Source organism: Centruroides sculpturatus, unplaced genomic scaffold (genome assembly GCF_000671375.1).
Source record: "Centruroides sculpturatus isolate CEXI.00-Female unplaced genomic scaffold, Cexi_2.0 scaffold743, whole genome shotgun sequence".
NCBI lineage: Eukaryota > Metazoa > Arthropoda > Arachnida > Scorpiones > Buthidae > Centruroides > Centruroides sculpturatus.
This window is the reverse complement of record NW_019384970.1, coordinates 366,497-381,280: the sequence shown is the minus strand read 5'-3', so window position 1 is coordinate 381,280 and position 14,784 is coordinate 366,497. Positions and strand designations below refer to the sequence as shown.

Genomic DNA, 14,784 nt, shown 5'->3' with positions numbered 1-14,784 from the left:
ACGAAATTAATCCGTTCCGAAACTGAGATCGTATCATGAAAATGTCGTAAGGTGGATCATCTTTTCCCATACGATTACATGTAAAACCAAATAATTCGTTCCAACGCGAAAAACATACTCAAATTAAAGCTAAGTAATACATTAAAAAAAATAACTGTAGTAAGAAAAACAAATGAAAAATGCGAACTAATGTAACGTCGTATGGTGAGTTTTTGTTCGTATCGTGGAGCAAAAATATGTTCGAATTTCATGTTGTATCCTGAAAATTTCGTATGATGGGGCGTTCGTAACCTGAGGTACCACTGTACTTGTTTTTGATCATAGCAGATAAAACTATTTTAAATGTCCTATTAATAATTAATCAACGCATTTCACATGTATATGTATTCCTGTTTAAGAAAAATAACTTAAAAACGTTTATTTTTCAGATCTTGAACCCAGCTTTAATTCTGTGGCGTGATGTGTCCAAGAAAGAATTTCTAAAATTATTTAATTTGAAATGTTTCATTTGTTTTATAAAATAATGTATAACGGCATTCTCGTATCTGATTTCAAAACTTTATTTTCAGATTCACTATTAAGCAATAAAGAGAAGAGAAACAAATGAAGAATTGTTTCCAGGAAAAACGATGAGTCGAGGAATGCGTTTAACTTCTGTTTACAGAAGACTTAATTGAAGGCAGTGATAAGGACTTATACGAGAATATGAAAAAGGAAGAATATATGTCAAGCAAATGAAGAGAAACAGAAATGAAATGAAGAAGATATTTTAAATAATTTCCAAATATGTTATTTTTTAAAATACTTTTCATATAAGTTGTTTTGAGATAAATGTATAAAGTACATTAATTTGTGATAGTATGTGTATACTGCTTGGAAATATTTGCAAATACTGGTGTAAGCAGTTTACGTATGATTTATTGTTTGATGTGGGGTGGTCTAGTTAGTTGTAACGTATCAATTTTCGTTTAAAGAATGTTGCTAGAAAGAAAATTATTTTTCTATCTGCACACACACTCTAACAATACTTTAAAATCAGCGATTAATTTCAGATATTTACATATTCGATTAGTAATGAAGTGAAGAGAGTTTCGGTTTTAATGCTTTTATCATATTTCACAGGTTTAAACAATCAGAAGTCAAGAAATGGGAAGTATCGATGTGGCAGTTGCGAAAAAGAATTCGTTTCGAAAAATGGGTTAAAATATCATCGAAGGATTCACACTGGAGAGAAACTCTTTGCCTGTGATCACTGCAAACAACGTTTTACACTAAAAAGAAACCTGATTCTACATCTTCGAACTCACACGGGAGAGAAACCATTCTCTTGTGACCATTGCAAACGACGTTTTACGCAAAAACATCGTCTGATAGAACATCTTCGTCTTCACACCGGAGAGAAACCATTCTCGTGTGATCATTGCTTACAAAAATTTCGTGTTAAAGCTTATTTAAAGTATCATATTATTAAACATCATAATAGTAATGAATAATGACTTTTGTGGAAATGATTTTAGTACATTTCTTTGAAAAATATGTAATACTCGTATTTTAGATTTTATTGAACATGAAACAAGAAATTTCTAAAGTTTGATTTTTTTCGTTTTGTAACTTTCATTTTGTGCATAAAACAATTGATTTTATGTACCGAAAAAAGATGGTTTTTTAGAATAAATACAAATTTCATTGATTAGAAAGTAATATGGTTATTTTTACTTGTTTACGTACGTGTCATTTATTTCGGGCGATAATATTCATTTGTGTTATTTACGTAGAATTCGTTTATTGTTAGAAGTGTATTCAGAAACATGACAAGTCGTGTTTGCACGAAGATCAATTGTCACTCGTTTTATCTTCAGATACGAAAGAGATTAGATTAAGTGAATTTTACCGTAAATGTCGTTTTTTTAAAATCATAAACAGTAAAAATTTTTAATAACGAAAACTTTTCATTTGAAAAATAGGTAGACTATATCACACAGACAATCAATTTCTAAACGTTGTATACACATCAAAGTGAAATAAATACGAGTTAAACATTGCGGGACATAATTTATTACGTGACATTTTTGTTTCAGATAAATTTTACATTATATTGCATTAAAGTGATTTTGCCTTACGAACAGTTTCAATTCAGTGAAAATAAAAACTGATGGAAAAGATTATACTTCCTAACAGTTTTAATAGTTATGAAATGCATAATTGCACATAATAATAGTAAATAAACGTATTGATCTTAAACGTCAGTAACTTATTGGACTTTGTCAATGTGATAATTCCTCGAAAATAACTGTTTCTAAACCGGGTTCATATTAAAAACTTGAGTTTGATCTTTTAATTTTTGTTTTTAATTTTTTTTTTTCGTTTCTCTCTCAGGTCGTACGTACTGTACTTTTTAATAGCCAGGAATTTCGATCTAAAGGCTGTTTTCTTTCTCGATATCGCCAAATTCTTTTAATGGCAGGTTCAGAAATTCGTCGAGTCATCGTTGAATTACCCTCTGCATTTGCTTTTCCCGTATCGGTCGAATTCTCTACTTTAATTTCTGCAGGACTATCGTTTCCAACTAATTCTTTCGAACTAATAGCGTTTTCTATGGAAACGGTCTGATTCGGAACTTTTTCTGTTTGGAAATTGTTGAAATTTTGATCCGAACATTTTGTGTTCTGTGATTTTAATGAAATTCCTTGTTCTTTCGTGGCAAAATTATATTTCTTTTCGCGTAACAGTTTTTTGCATGAATCTTTAATTTTACTTATTACCACAATTCGTTATTCCATCTTTTGTTTCGTTTCTGGAGCTTGGTCTCTCTAAGCCAGTGTTTCCCAACGTGGGGCCCACGTCCCACAGGGGGCAATTGGATTGTTGAGGGGGGCAATTTGGAAATGGACTTGTCCAGAGTTTAAGTTAACCATATAGCTGCTGTATATGTTAGAGGGACATAAGAATTTTAGAGAGGCTTAGGTGGGGCATAGCACAAAAAAGGTTGGGAAACACTGCTCTAAGCCATTTGCACTTTTGAATTTGCATTTTCTGTAGTGCTTCGATGATTTCCTCATCCGGCTCGTGTATCGTTTTTTCTCCATTTAAACACATTGCTAAAAGAGATAGTTCAGATGATTTTGAAACCACAGTATTTCTTGTTTGTACTTTATAGAAACGGTGTTCAGTTTCTTCAGTATGAATCTTCACTACTGCAATTGCTCCATGAATTTTTCTGATTGGATCCACAGTTTCCATTTTTACTGTTTTTTCCGAATAAATTCTAGTATTGATTACGGGTTTGGTTGTAGTTTTCTCGGAAATAACAAAAAAAATTTATGTTTTTGAAATCTGTTTGTATATCCATAATTGACTTGGATATCCCAAAGGATGGAAAAATTTCCGACGATTTTCATCCGAGAGAGTTATTTATATTTATTTTCATGAACTAAACCTCGGATTTCAGCTCATTCAGTTCTTGAATTCTCCTCTGATTTTGCCTCAAGAAGCAAAATGTCGAAAATAAGTAGTAAATTATACTACCAATAATTATTTCTGTTACACATCTAAATGCAAAATAACTTGCAGATATGTAAAAATATTCAAGCCTATCATATCACCATGATAGACTTGAATATTTTTCTTTGTGGCTTCGGAAATTCTATAGTCATTATTTTTATAAAATTTTCTTAAAGCTTATTCTGCATTTATTTAATTTACAGGTTTATTTTTTTACGTAAACAAAAGTGTATTCGTATAAGCAGTATTTTATTTTTAATACGATGTAATATACAGGCATACCTCGACTTACGTCGGTTTCGAGTTACGTCGTTCCCGATTATACGTCGCTTGTTAAAAAAGTATATGGAAAAATAAAAATCAAGTTTAAGTCATTTTATTCGACTTTACGTCTGTCCGCCACAAATATTGAAGTCGTAATATCACTAGATAAACGTTTAAAGCACATAAAATCATATTAAAATATATACAAGTATGTACTGTATTTACAGTACACNGTCTGACGAATGAAAACCAACGTTTATCTGTCCATCAATCCGATGGTCCAGATTTTCACTCCTTTTCTTATGTTTACAAAAGATTTTCGGTTTCATGAAATACAGTGCCGATAAAATTACCGGTAAAAATATCAAAGCAGTAACGAAAGAAAATAAAATAACCAAAAAGGTTAATTTAAAAGTCGTGACAAATACATACGCCAAAGGAATGGCTAAAGGTAACACTGCAATTATTGTTGATGCACTACCTTGAAATATTGCGAGTCCGATTAAATCGATGCTATGACGAAGACGTTCATTGGGATCCTCAAAGTCGCAATATCTGTAAGAATGAGACAGATGAGCAGAATAATCGACCGAAAAACCGGCGCACGCGACTAAGATGATTATAGACACAGGAGCCAATTCCACATCCCACAGAGCCATGTAACCCAAGGTAGAAATTTCTATAGTAATAATAGAAAAAGCTACCGAAAACGTAACCACAACGTCTGGCATAAAAACAAAACAAACAAAAATTACAATTATCACAATACTACACAACAGTTGAACAGTAAATTTTACATGCAAGTCAATGCTGTCGACACCATAATTCAAGAAGTGATAGGGAAACACTCTGAATGGCATTTTATCAGTGATTTTCCTTAGTCTCTGTAAAGTTCCGTGCAATGACTTTTCATTGACAGTGAAATTAGTCTGACAAAAGAATCTGCTTCCAACGATAGCTGTATAGTCAGAGTTGAATGCAATATCATTACGAAATCGTTGAGCATAATTATGACGTAGAAACATTCGGCGCAGGACTACAATAAAATCTTTTATGTCGCTCATATTGTATGACTTTACAATAGAAACCATCGAATCGTCTTTGACGAATTCCACAAAACTTCGGAGCCAAGACTCGGTAAGAAAATCTGCAATTAATCCTTCTTTCTCCATTTCAGAGAAAAGTTTCTCTATTTGGTTCTGAATTTTCACATCTGCATAATTTATTTCTTGATCGACAACGATTTGGATTCTGTTTTCGTAATTACTAAAATGTTTATAAATATTATTATGGTATTGTACAAAATATGAATCGTACGCAGAAATATAACTAAGAGATCCTATAGTATCTGTTTTTGTCACTCCCCAAACTCCAACAGTCACGTAACCTGCCATAATGAAGAGAATTGCAATCTTGACGTACCACAATGATAAAATATTACCGAGTTGCATCCAAAATGATGAAGTTCGGGTTTTTGGGTCTTTATTCGATTTCCAAAATTCAGTAGTGAAAAAAATTTTTCGAATCCAAATGCAGTTTTCTAAAAATTAATGAAAAAGAATTAATAATATTTTCGAGAAACGTCGTCATTTTATAAGGACTTTTATACTATTGTGAGAGTTAATTCGAATAAATCGTAATAAATAATAGCACACTTTGTTCTGCTTATATTACTGGAATATTCGAATTTTTGACTCGATGAAAATCGAATTCAAATAAGTGATTTTCTTTAGTGTTATGTCTATGAAGAAATTCTTATTCTAAGAAATGTTTTGAATCTTTTCAAATCTAGATAATAAAATTAAAAATTGGTTCATGAAATAAGGAAACTTAGTAAACATGTTTAAAATATGATTATCGCAATACTATTTGCGTGTACAAGAAGGTAAAATAAATTCAGTGTCGTAAACAATAATAGTATTTTAGGTTATAGAAGGAACTTCAATTAACATGCATTGATTTTTATTATTACCATATTATATTTAGAAGTTGTAACCAATTACAAAACTTTATTCAAAGAATACCTTCATTATGAGACATTTCTTAAACCTCAACATTGAAGTATCTGTCTATATTCTTGTATTTAAATAGAGATTTCTATGTTTTATCATCAGCTTTATTCAATTTTTTTCGCTCAAAATTATTAAAAATTCATCTAAAACATCGAATAACTTTCTAAACTGAAACCTTTTTACTATTCACTTGCATGGACAAAACATTTGTTAACTAAGTTTGTTCATTCTACAATTTTTATTTTCTTATCTCGGTTAGAAAACGTTCAAATAAATTCTCGAAATATTTTCCATAGAAACGATGCGAAATAAAATCACTTTTTATATTTTATTCCATTTTCGTCTTTTCAAAAATTCTAATATTTTAGTAATATATGCACCCGAAATTGTTTTATTCGCATCTTTTTATCAAAAGATTCACTACTTAATTTTTACCTTTCTCTGCGGTTATTTTCGTAAAGAACAAAGCATGTCTCTGCTGTTTTTCTACATATCCAAAGACTGCCATGCACGCACCAACGAATGTTATTTGATAAACGTAACAGAAGACAACAGCAGTCGATGCGTATAAGCAAAAATAATATATTGCTCTGAAAGGTGTAAACAGTCCTGAAGTGAAGGCTATGAAATTAGTTACAGAAGTAACAGTTACAGAAACGGCGGACTCCGAATACCCTTCCGAGAGTCTGTCTGACACTTTCTTCTGTGGATCGGTTTTTTTCCACGCAGCTAAAAAGACAAAAGCGTCGTCCATACTTACACCTGAAAATAAATATAATACTGATGAGTTCTTGGAATACAGTCACAAAATTAACTTTGTACTGAATAGCATAAAAAATACAATTAAACTAAAAGAAATTTAGAATTACAGGAAAATAAACTGCAATCTTTTATCACCTTGTACAAAATTGTTTTTATCAAAAGTCTACAGAAACAATGATTTTTTTTATTTATTTTGCACAATTTGAAGTGTATTTAATTTTTTTAAGGAAAATAATTGTATGGAGCAAAATAATTTTGTTATAATCTGCTAGTGATTGTTTTAATAGTTTTATGGGATGACCGTATGAGCGAAATGGTTGAAAAGTCAGCCTTACCGCTGGGAATCCAGGATGAAATCCCAAGAATTTTTCATGGGCAATATGTCCCGAATAATGTCTGGTTCCGTTCATCAATAGCCGATGGAATTCTTTGTTCCCTTAGCCGAAACTACAAGCAATATGAAATAGGGAGCTGAATTCAACGATGCCCTGTACAGTATTTTGTTAACGGTTTTCCGAACGATGAGTGTCAGATAGAATCGTGTAAGAATACGATTCCCGCCGTTTTTAATCTGGTAACGGACATGAAAGACCGTTGAGGAGGCGACCGTTGTGTTTGAGTTTGAGTTATGGCGCATGCATCTCAAGTCAGAAACGGTTAGCCAGGTATTACATCATTTCGGGAACTCCGACAGAGAGCAACCCGCATAACCGCTGGTTGGTAGGGAGTGAATCACACCACACGGCACATTTTCATAGGGCTTCGCCCGGTGATCGCTGATTGGTCGTCCAGCCCGCTGTCCACGGCTATATAAGGTTGATGTGGAATCGGGCGGATTCAAGTACGTTTCAAGTGACCAATGAGTGAATGCTCGTTGGAAAAAGAACCTAAATAGAGCTAGACTCTCCATATAAACACAGAAGAAGATATGATAGCGGGAGATTCAAGTTCGGGTTGGAACTTCAGTTCGATGTCAAGTTTGTCATAGATCTTCAAGTAAGCCAACAAGGTCGTCCACGGACGTTACGACATCCAGAAACCAACACAAGATCGCTACTAGTCTTCATTACACCAAATCATCGCAAGATTTTGAATGCCGAAAAGTCCCCGTTCTCGACGAAGCAGACCAGCATATACGAACTCATTGAACTATCTTATTTTGTTAATGTTTTGGCGCACCGAGTTGGTCGCCGATTGTGAAACTACGAACATTTTAAATTTCACTATGAGATTTTGTTTTTTCTTTGAATTAAACTATTTCTTTTAAAAAATCGCCGTTGTCGATACACGTATTACTATAGACACTGCGAAAATAATTTTGCCCACCAGTGGCTGGGTGGAAAAAAACAGTGAACACTGGTTGTGTGGTTGGTGGTATGAAGTTGGTCGTGGGTTACTCTTCGCCAACAATCTTGTTACGTAGACTTTTTCGGGTTTTCTTCACGTTAGTAACACCTAAATATGGGTCAGTTTTCTATAAAAAAGAACACTCGGAAGGCATCCGGAAGGTATATGGCAGTGTCGCGTTGCTATACGCGAAGGAACTATAAGAACATAATTTTTCGGTTGATTAAATAGTGAACATTTTATAAATAGGCTTTAAAATTATTATGTACTGTACTTTCAATAATGCCCATTATCAACCCTTATTACCTCAAAATCGTTTTATTACCTACGTTCTAAATAAAAAGTAACGTATAACACTTCAAATTATCAAAAGTGGAAGAAAGTGAAAAATTACTAATGATACATCGATAATGTTAATTCGTGCCATGTGTAAGTGTTTTATATTTGACGAGAAAAATTATTAAGGAAAAAATGATATGCTGACTGCAAAATGTTATAATTTTCAACATTCGGGTAACTGAAATGCTTTATTTATAAGTATAGACCTTATTTGTATAAACTCTCCTGTAGTTATACAGTTAATTGTTTTATTAATTAAAACTGAATTCATTATAATTGAATCGAATAATGCAAATGTATATCTTTATGATTTCATTAAACTCGTTAAGTTCCTTAAATAGTACATTAACCAGTTAGGTAGACGTATTTATTCCTTCTCAATGCCTTCTACAAATAAATATGTTGTAAACAATGCACCTGAAAAGATATGTTCATTAATTATCTTAATTTTATTTCTATCCAGACAAAAAATTTTCTCTCTAACATCTAATTTTCCTTCATAGAATTAGCCAAATAATGGCCAAATCGATAAAACGAAGAACAATGGCAATTTGTCTGACCGCATGTAATAATTTTTTCAGTGTTTTCACTTGGATAACAGCTAAACAGGAATTAATTTTCTAAAGAAAATCCTTCTGGGAGGCGTCGCTCTTTGGGAAATCTCGTGTGTTGCGTTGTCATATTTCATGAATCACCCTTTTGCATGAAAATCGTAATTATTCTTGTTTACTCGGATTAATGTTTACTTCACAAAAATTTAACCAAGCATTGCATTAATTTTTTAATTGTCAAACTATTAATTATTTCCTTCAATTCTTCACTTTACAATTGTATCTTATTCATTATTTGTATTTTTCACCTGATGATCTTTGTTTCTTAAATTATTCAATAAGAACTGCTGCTGCTAGTTTTCTACAATATTAATTCATCAGCTACCACACCTGATATTGAGAGTATTAATCCTAATACTGTAATAGATTTCATGATTTTATTCTATATTTATCTATTGTTAACCAAATTTAATGTTTTTGCTTTCTAATACATTGCTATTAATTTGTTAAATCTTCTGCCTTTCTTTTGCGTTAATTAATGTTTTTTATAAATCCTTATGTAATGGAAAGTCGGATATCCTGAGAATTTCCACAACCTACATAGTAACTAGTTTGCTATGTGCATCAGATATGTAGTAATTTTGCAACTACGTAGCGGCTACAATTACAAACAGGCGCAGTTCAAACCAAGCCCTAAGAGAAGAAGGGTGCAGTTTGGTCCATAAACTTTTTGGGGTCCATTAAAGGGAAAAAGTAAAAAACTTAATGTTTTCTGACTATTTTCTCTAATTAACGATATAACTTTAGCGATGCGCTAACATTTATAATGAATTATTTTTATACTTCAATATCAGTATGTTAGTTGTTATTTGTGTAAGAAGGTTCTCCGTAATGAGGCGAACTATGATTGATTGTAACTACAGCTGTCTGCATTATCTCGGAAACCCTGGTTAAAATCATTTGGAGCTCTTCGATTGCTTCTTGTGAAAGTACATTTATTAATAATTTGACATGCTTACGTAGTAGATTAAACGTGTCATGTTTTCAGACCTTAAAGTTTTTTGCGATATTTTATCAGATAATGGTTGGACAATACTCGGGATATTGCCGTGTGCTTTATTATAATTTCTGCTTCATGAGACAGTTAAAAATTCTTTTCAGATGCCACTTGCCGAAGATTATAATTATTCGAAAGTTTAACTTTAATTTGAACTGTCAACGATTATTTTTCCCAGTAGTCGTTTCAAATAATGATAACCGTAATAAGGAACATTTGGTTATTTTTATTGAGATCTAAATATATATTGAAAAAGTCGCAATACTTTACTAAAATTTACTGCGACTCTTTGATAATTCTGTAGTGTAAATTAAGGCTGCATAACGCTAGATTTATTGCGGTATAATACGGATTTTGGCAGGGTAATACCGTCATCTTGCATATTATTTTTTGTAAAATGTTAGAATAATTCGCTATTTTTTATACGAGTCTTAAATAAACGAACAGATCATATAAATTATGTTTACATAGAATGTTTTGTAACTGTATTAATAGTATTCGATAAAAGACAATTCCTCTTTAAGGGTGGCGACAAATCCCAACTTACTTCCGTTTTAAGGTATTTTAATCTATTTTGATACTTACTAAATTTTTTATAAACGTTTAAATTCCAGCACTAATTGACTTATTTAATGCTTCTATTATCGTACCATAGATTTGATTTTCTTTGTTATGAATTTCGTAATAATTATATCTTTTCTATATTATTCTTTAGAAGCTGATAGTTGTGAAGTAGACTATATGTATCACTATCGAATTTGTTTCTATCCTTATCTTAAGATGTAATCGATCTTACTTGATGCAGACATTTAGCATAAATATGTAACTATGATATATATTTACAAAGTCAAATCAATTACAGAATTACCACGAGAGGAAGTAAAATTAAACTCGCTTATTTCCGCTCGTTTAATGGCTTAGTTAATGTATATAATTTAAACATAATGAAGAATCTTCAATTATCTTTCTCCTGAGTATTTTTAGACTTCTATATTGCTTAAATATTTTTACTTTGTTCTCGAAACTTCATGTTTTGCTCACGCCCTACCCTACAACTAAAATATCGTAAAATTATGCATTAGAAGTCCACAAAAGAAAGAAAAAGGATAAGAAATATATGCAAAGGTAATAAAAAGGGAAGGATTAAAAAGAGAAAAAATATGAAAAAAAAAAAAGGAAGAGGAGAGAATCAAAAAGGGGAAGGAAAAAGAAAAGAAGAGAAAAGAAATGACAATAAGTGTATTTTGGCGTTTTCTCCGTATAGGGAAGCATGAATAGGAGATGAATGTTTATACCTGGTTTAAACTTTTATAACTCCTTTGCTTTTTGTCGAAGATTTTTGAAATTTCAGGAGACAGTTTGCATATTACTGAAAAATGTTCCTACAAATTTTCAAAAAAAACGAAACAAATAATTCGGAAGATATTAATAGCGATGATATCTCAAAAAACTTCCAAGTTATGAAATTTTTCTGCTCGTATAAATTTTTAATTGATTAAATAAAAACGTATGTTTACCCTTAAAATAAAGCTTACTGCCTTTTTATTATAATTGATAATACAAGAGTTATTTTAAAAAATTCTAATAACAGATGGCGTGACACACAATTTTTAACCTTCCTATAAATATATTTTGCCAGGAAGTTACTATATTTGCTGCTTGATTTTTTCTTCTTATTTTAATTGTTTCGGAAAGCGTTTGCGTGATGAAATTTGTGAAAACTTTCCTATACAAAACATTAAAACACTGATTATAAATACTGTACCATTGTTTTTATTTTCGTGCCACTTAATCTACTACTTTATAGTCACCTAATCTTCGCTTTATTAGTCGTTTGGTGTTAAAGTTAATGAATTATTTGTAGATAAGACACTGCGATTATACGGTTTAGAGATATGCGAAATATTGTATCTAACCTTTATTCAAACAGTCGATAATTTTTATAGATTTTTTATATTTCAAATCAATAAAAAAGATTTTTTTATATTAATTAAATTAATATTTATATTTGTATTATATTTATTAATTCTTATCGAAAAACGGATTATGGTAATACCTAAACAAAATTTTAATAAATTAATAACGCTTACCTATAATTAGAAAGGGTACACATCCAGCAGTAACCACAAACGGTATATTAAAATACATGACCAATCCAAATGACGAAGCCAAAGACATTCCTCCCGATATCAATGCAATGACTCCGATCCAAGGTTTGCTCTCGATCCAACTGTTATACAGACAAGTCAGCATTGAAAAGATTACTACTGCTAACATTGAAATCAGTATTCGAGCAAATATTCGATATACTAGTTTAAACATTTCTTGTTCGATTGTAATCGACGTGTATCGATCGACGATTATGTACTCAAAAGTACTGGATGCAATACGATCCAAAAATAGTTTTTGCCATTCTTCTGCTCTGTATTTTCGAAGTTCCGAATTATCGTTTAAGTAATAAAATAGACGCAAAGCTTTCGCGCTTTTTACGTAATCTTCTACACTTGTTTCGACTCCTCCTAAAAATAAACTCATTACTTTGAAATCGTAATTACCTTTTGTGCTTAAAGGATATTCGATGGAATAAGTTTTGTTTTCCATCATTTCGACTTCGTCTTGCATGAATAAAATAGAATTTTCGAAGCATCTTTTGTTATTTCTTGCGCATAAATCTTTGTATGTGAAATTCTCTGCAGTTTGTACATTTTGAATAATTTCATTCAATTGAATAATCTCTCGAAATATGTCTCGTCGAAGCACAGATCCTTCGTCTTTGGCTGTTACTAGGACTACTGCTATATTTGGTTCTCTGTTCATTTTTCCCATGTGTGCTTCGGAAGATAGATTCATTGAAAATATCCTTCCTATTACTTCTTCTTCTTTAACATGTCTGGTATTCTTGGGTCCAAATAAATATTTTACGTTCCTTTCTTCGTACCACTTGTGAAGACCCGTAGCTAATACCACGGATACAAACACTGGAATGACGATAAAGTAAGAAGGATTTCTACCAACAAGTAATCCTAATTCTTTAAGTCTCTTCGATAAGGTAACACTCAAATAATTCGACTTCATATCAATTCTGAAAAATTAAATTATTTAATAAAATGCTGTTTTTATTTACATAGTAACACGTAAGCTTTGACGCCAAATTCTAAAATTACTGCAAAATTCAAAAATGCTTAGTTAACTNCACAAACGGTATATTAAAATACATGACCAATCCAAATGACGAAGCCAAAGACATTCCTCCCGATATCAATGCAATGACTCCGATCCAAGGTTTGCTCTCGATCCAACTGTTATACAGACAAGTCAGCATTGAAAATATTACTACTGCTAACATTGCAATCGGTATTCGAGCAAATATTCGATATACTAGTTTAAACATTTCTTGTTCGATTGTAATCGACGTGTATCGATCGACGATTATGTACTCAAAAGTACTGGATGCAATACGATCCAAAAATAGTTTTTGCCATTCTTCTGCTCTGCATTTTCGAAGTTCCGAATTATCGTTTAAGTAATAAAATAGGCGCAAAGCTTTTGCGCTTTTTACGTAATCTTCTTCACTTTTTTTGACTCCTCCTAAAAATAAACTCATTACTTTGAAATCGTAATTACCTTTTGTGCTTAAAGGATATTTGATGTTGTAATTTTTGTTTTCCATCATTTCGACTTCGTCTTGCATGAATAAAATAGAATTTTCGAAGCATCTTTTGTTATTTCTTGCGCATAAATCTTTGTATGTGAAATTCTCTGCAGTTTGTACATTTTGAATAATTTTATTCAATTGAATAATCTCTCGAAATATGTCTCGTCGAAGCACAGATCCTTCGTCTTTGGCTGTTACTAGGACTACTGCTATATTTGGTTCTCTGTTCATNCTTGCGCATAAATCTTTGTATGTGAAATTCTCTGCAGTTTGTACATTTTGAATAATTTCATTCAATTGAATAATCTCTCGAAATATGTCTCGTCGAAGCACAGATCCTTCGTCTTTGGCTGTTACTAGGACTACTGCTATATTTGGTTCTCTGTTCATCCTTCCCATGTATGCATCGGAAGATAGATTCATTGGAAACATCCTTCCTATAACTTCTTCTTCTTTAACATATCTGGTATTCTTGGGTCCAAATAAATATTTTACGTTCCTTTCTTCGTACCACTTGTGAAGACCCGTAGCTAATACCACGGATACAAACACTGGAATGACGATAAAGTAAGAAGGATTTCTACCAACAAGTAATCCTAATTCTTTAAGTCTCTTCGATAAGGTAACACTCAAATAATTCGTCTTCATATCAATTCTAAAAAGATAAATTGTTTCATGAAATGCTTTTTTATTTACGTATTAATACGTAAGTTTTAACGTCAAATTCTAAAACTACTGCAAAATCCAGAAAATCTTAGTTAACTGTCAATAAAAATCGTGAGAGATAAATTACTACTTAAAAATGATAAATATAATTAATTAAATTAATTATGACGTTGTTCATATTTGTTATNATTACAAATTAAATTATGTTAAACTAAACAGGTACTACTATAATTTAACTACAGTAAAACCTGTCTATGGCGACCACCCACGGTTCCTTCAAAAAGTGGTCTTTTAGACGGGTGGTTGTCCAATACAGTTGGTGCTGTAATACGGTATTTCCCTACGTATTTTGCTCACTTTTTAGCCATTTCTACTAAGCAAAACTCGAGGCGAGCAAAAATAAGCGAATTTTTTCAACGATAGGGTTATATTGGTATTGTATTTTAATCTTATCGGATAACTCGATTTACAGGAATCGTCATGATATTATAAGACAGATTTAATACTAATATTTTAAAGATTAATACAATACTCGCATTTTCTCGATTATAATGCACACTTTCTTTTTTCCGACTTAATTAATTCGACTCGGTTCTTTTCGTTCGCTCCTCAGTTACGTGTATTACGTCA

General features: G+C 31.6%; 3 protein-coding genes and 1 long non-coding RNA gene across 5 annotated transcripts in view; 1 reads left to right on the top strand and 3 right to left on the bottom strand.

Moving 5' to 3' along the window:
• LOC111632596 overlaps positions 1-1,618 on the top strand; it is a 4,286-nt gene extending 2,668 nt beyond the window's left edge. Inside the window, exon 3 of one of the 2 annotated variants that reach the window (XR_002757890.1) lies at positions 1,123-1,618. This is a non-coding gene — a long non-coding RNA (uncharacterized LOC111632596). Of the gene's footprint in view, positions 1-569 lie in introns of both variants that reach the window. The other variant, XR_002757889.1, reaches the window with a different exon arrangement.
• A 754-nt stretch (positions 1,619-2,372) lies between these two features.
• LOC111632587 (patched domain-containing protein 3-like) lies at positions 2,373-6,531 on the bottom strand. Its single transcript, XM_023377061.1, has 4 exons — positions 6,213-6,531; positions 4,198-5,305; positions 2,763-2,890; positions 2,373-2,623 (listed from the first exon to the last, which is right to left on the bottom strand). The coding sequence occupies exons 1-4, from the start codon at positions 6,529-6,531 to the stop codon at positions 2,373-2,375; spliced, it is 1,806 nt and encodes a 601-aa protein (XP_023232829.1).
• Positions 6,532-11,823: 5,292 nt separating this feature from the next.
• On the bottom strand, positions 11,824-12,908 carry LOC111632586 (patched domain-containing protein 3-like). The gene has a single exon (XM_023377060.1). It carries the CDS (start codon positions 12,906-12,908, stop codon positions 11,910-11,912), a length of 999 nt encoding a protein of 332 aa, XP_023232828.1. The 3' UTR covers positions 11,824-11,909.
• A 97-nt stretch (positions 12,909-13,005) lies between these two features.
• On the bottom strand, positions 13,006-14,522 carry LOC111632584 (patched domain-containing protein 3-like). Its single transcript, XM_023377059.1, has 3 exons — positions 14,512-14,522; positions 13,749-14,143; positions 13,006-13,601 (listed from the first exon to the last, which is right to left on the bottom strand). The coding sequence occupies exons 1-3, from the start codon at positions 14,520-14,522 to the stop codon at positions 13,006-13,008; spliced, it is 1,002 nt and encodes a 333-aa protein (XP_023232827.1).
• Between the last annotated feature and the right edge of the window lie 262 nt (positions 14,523-14,784).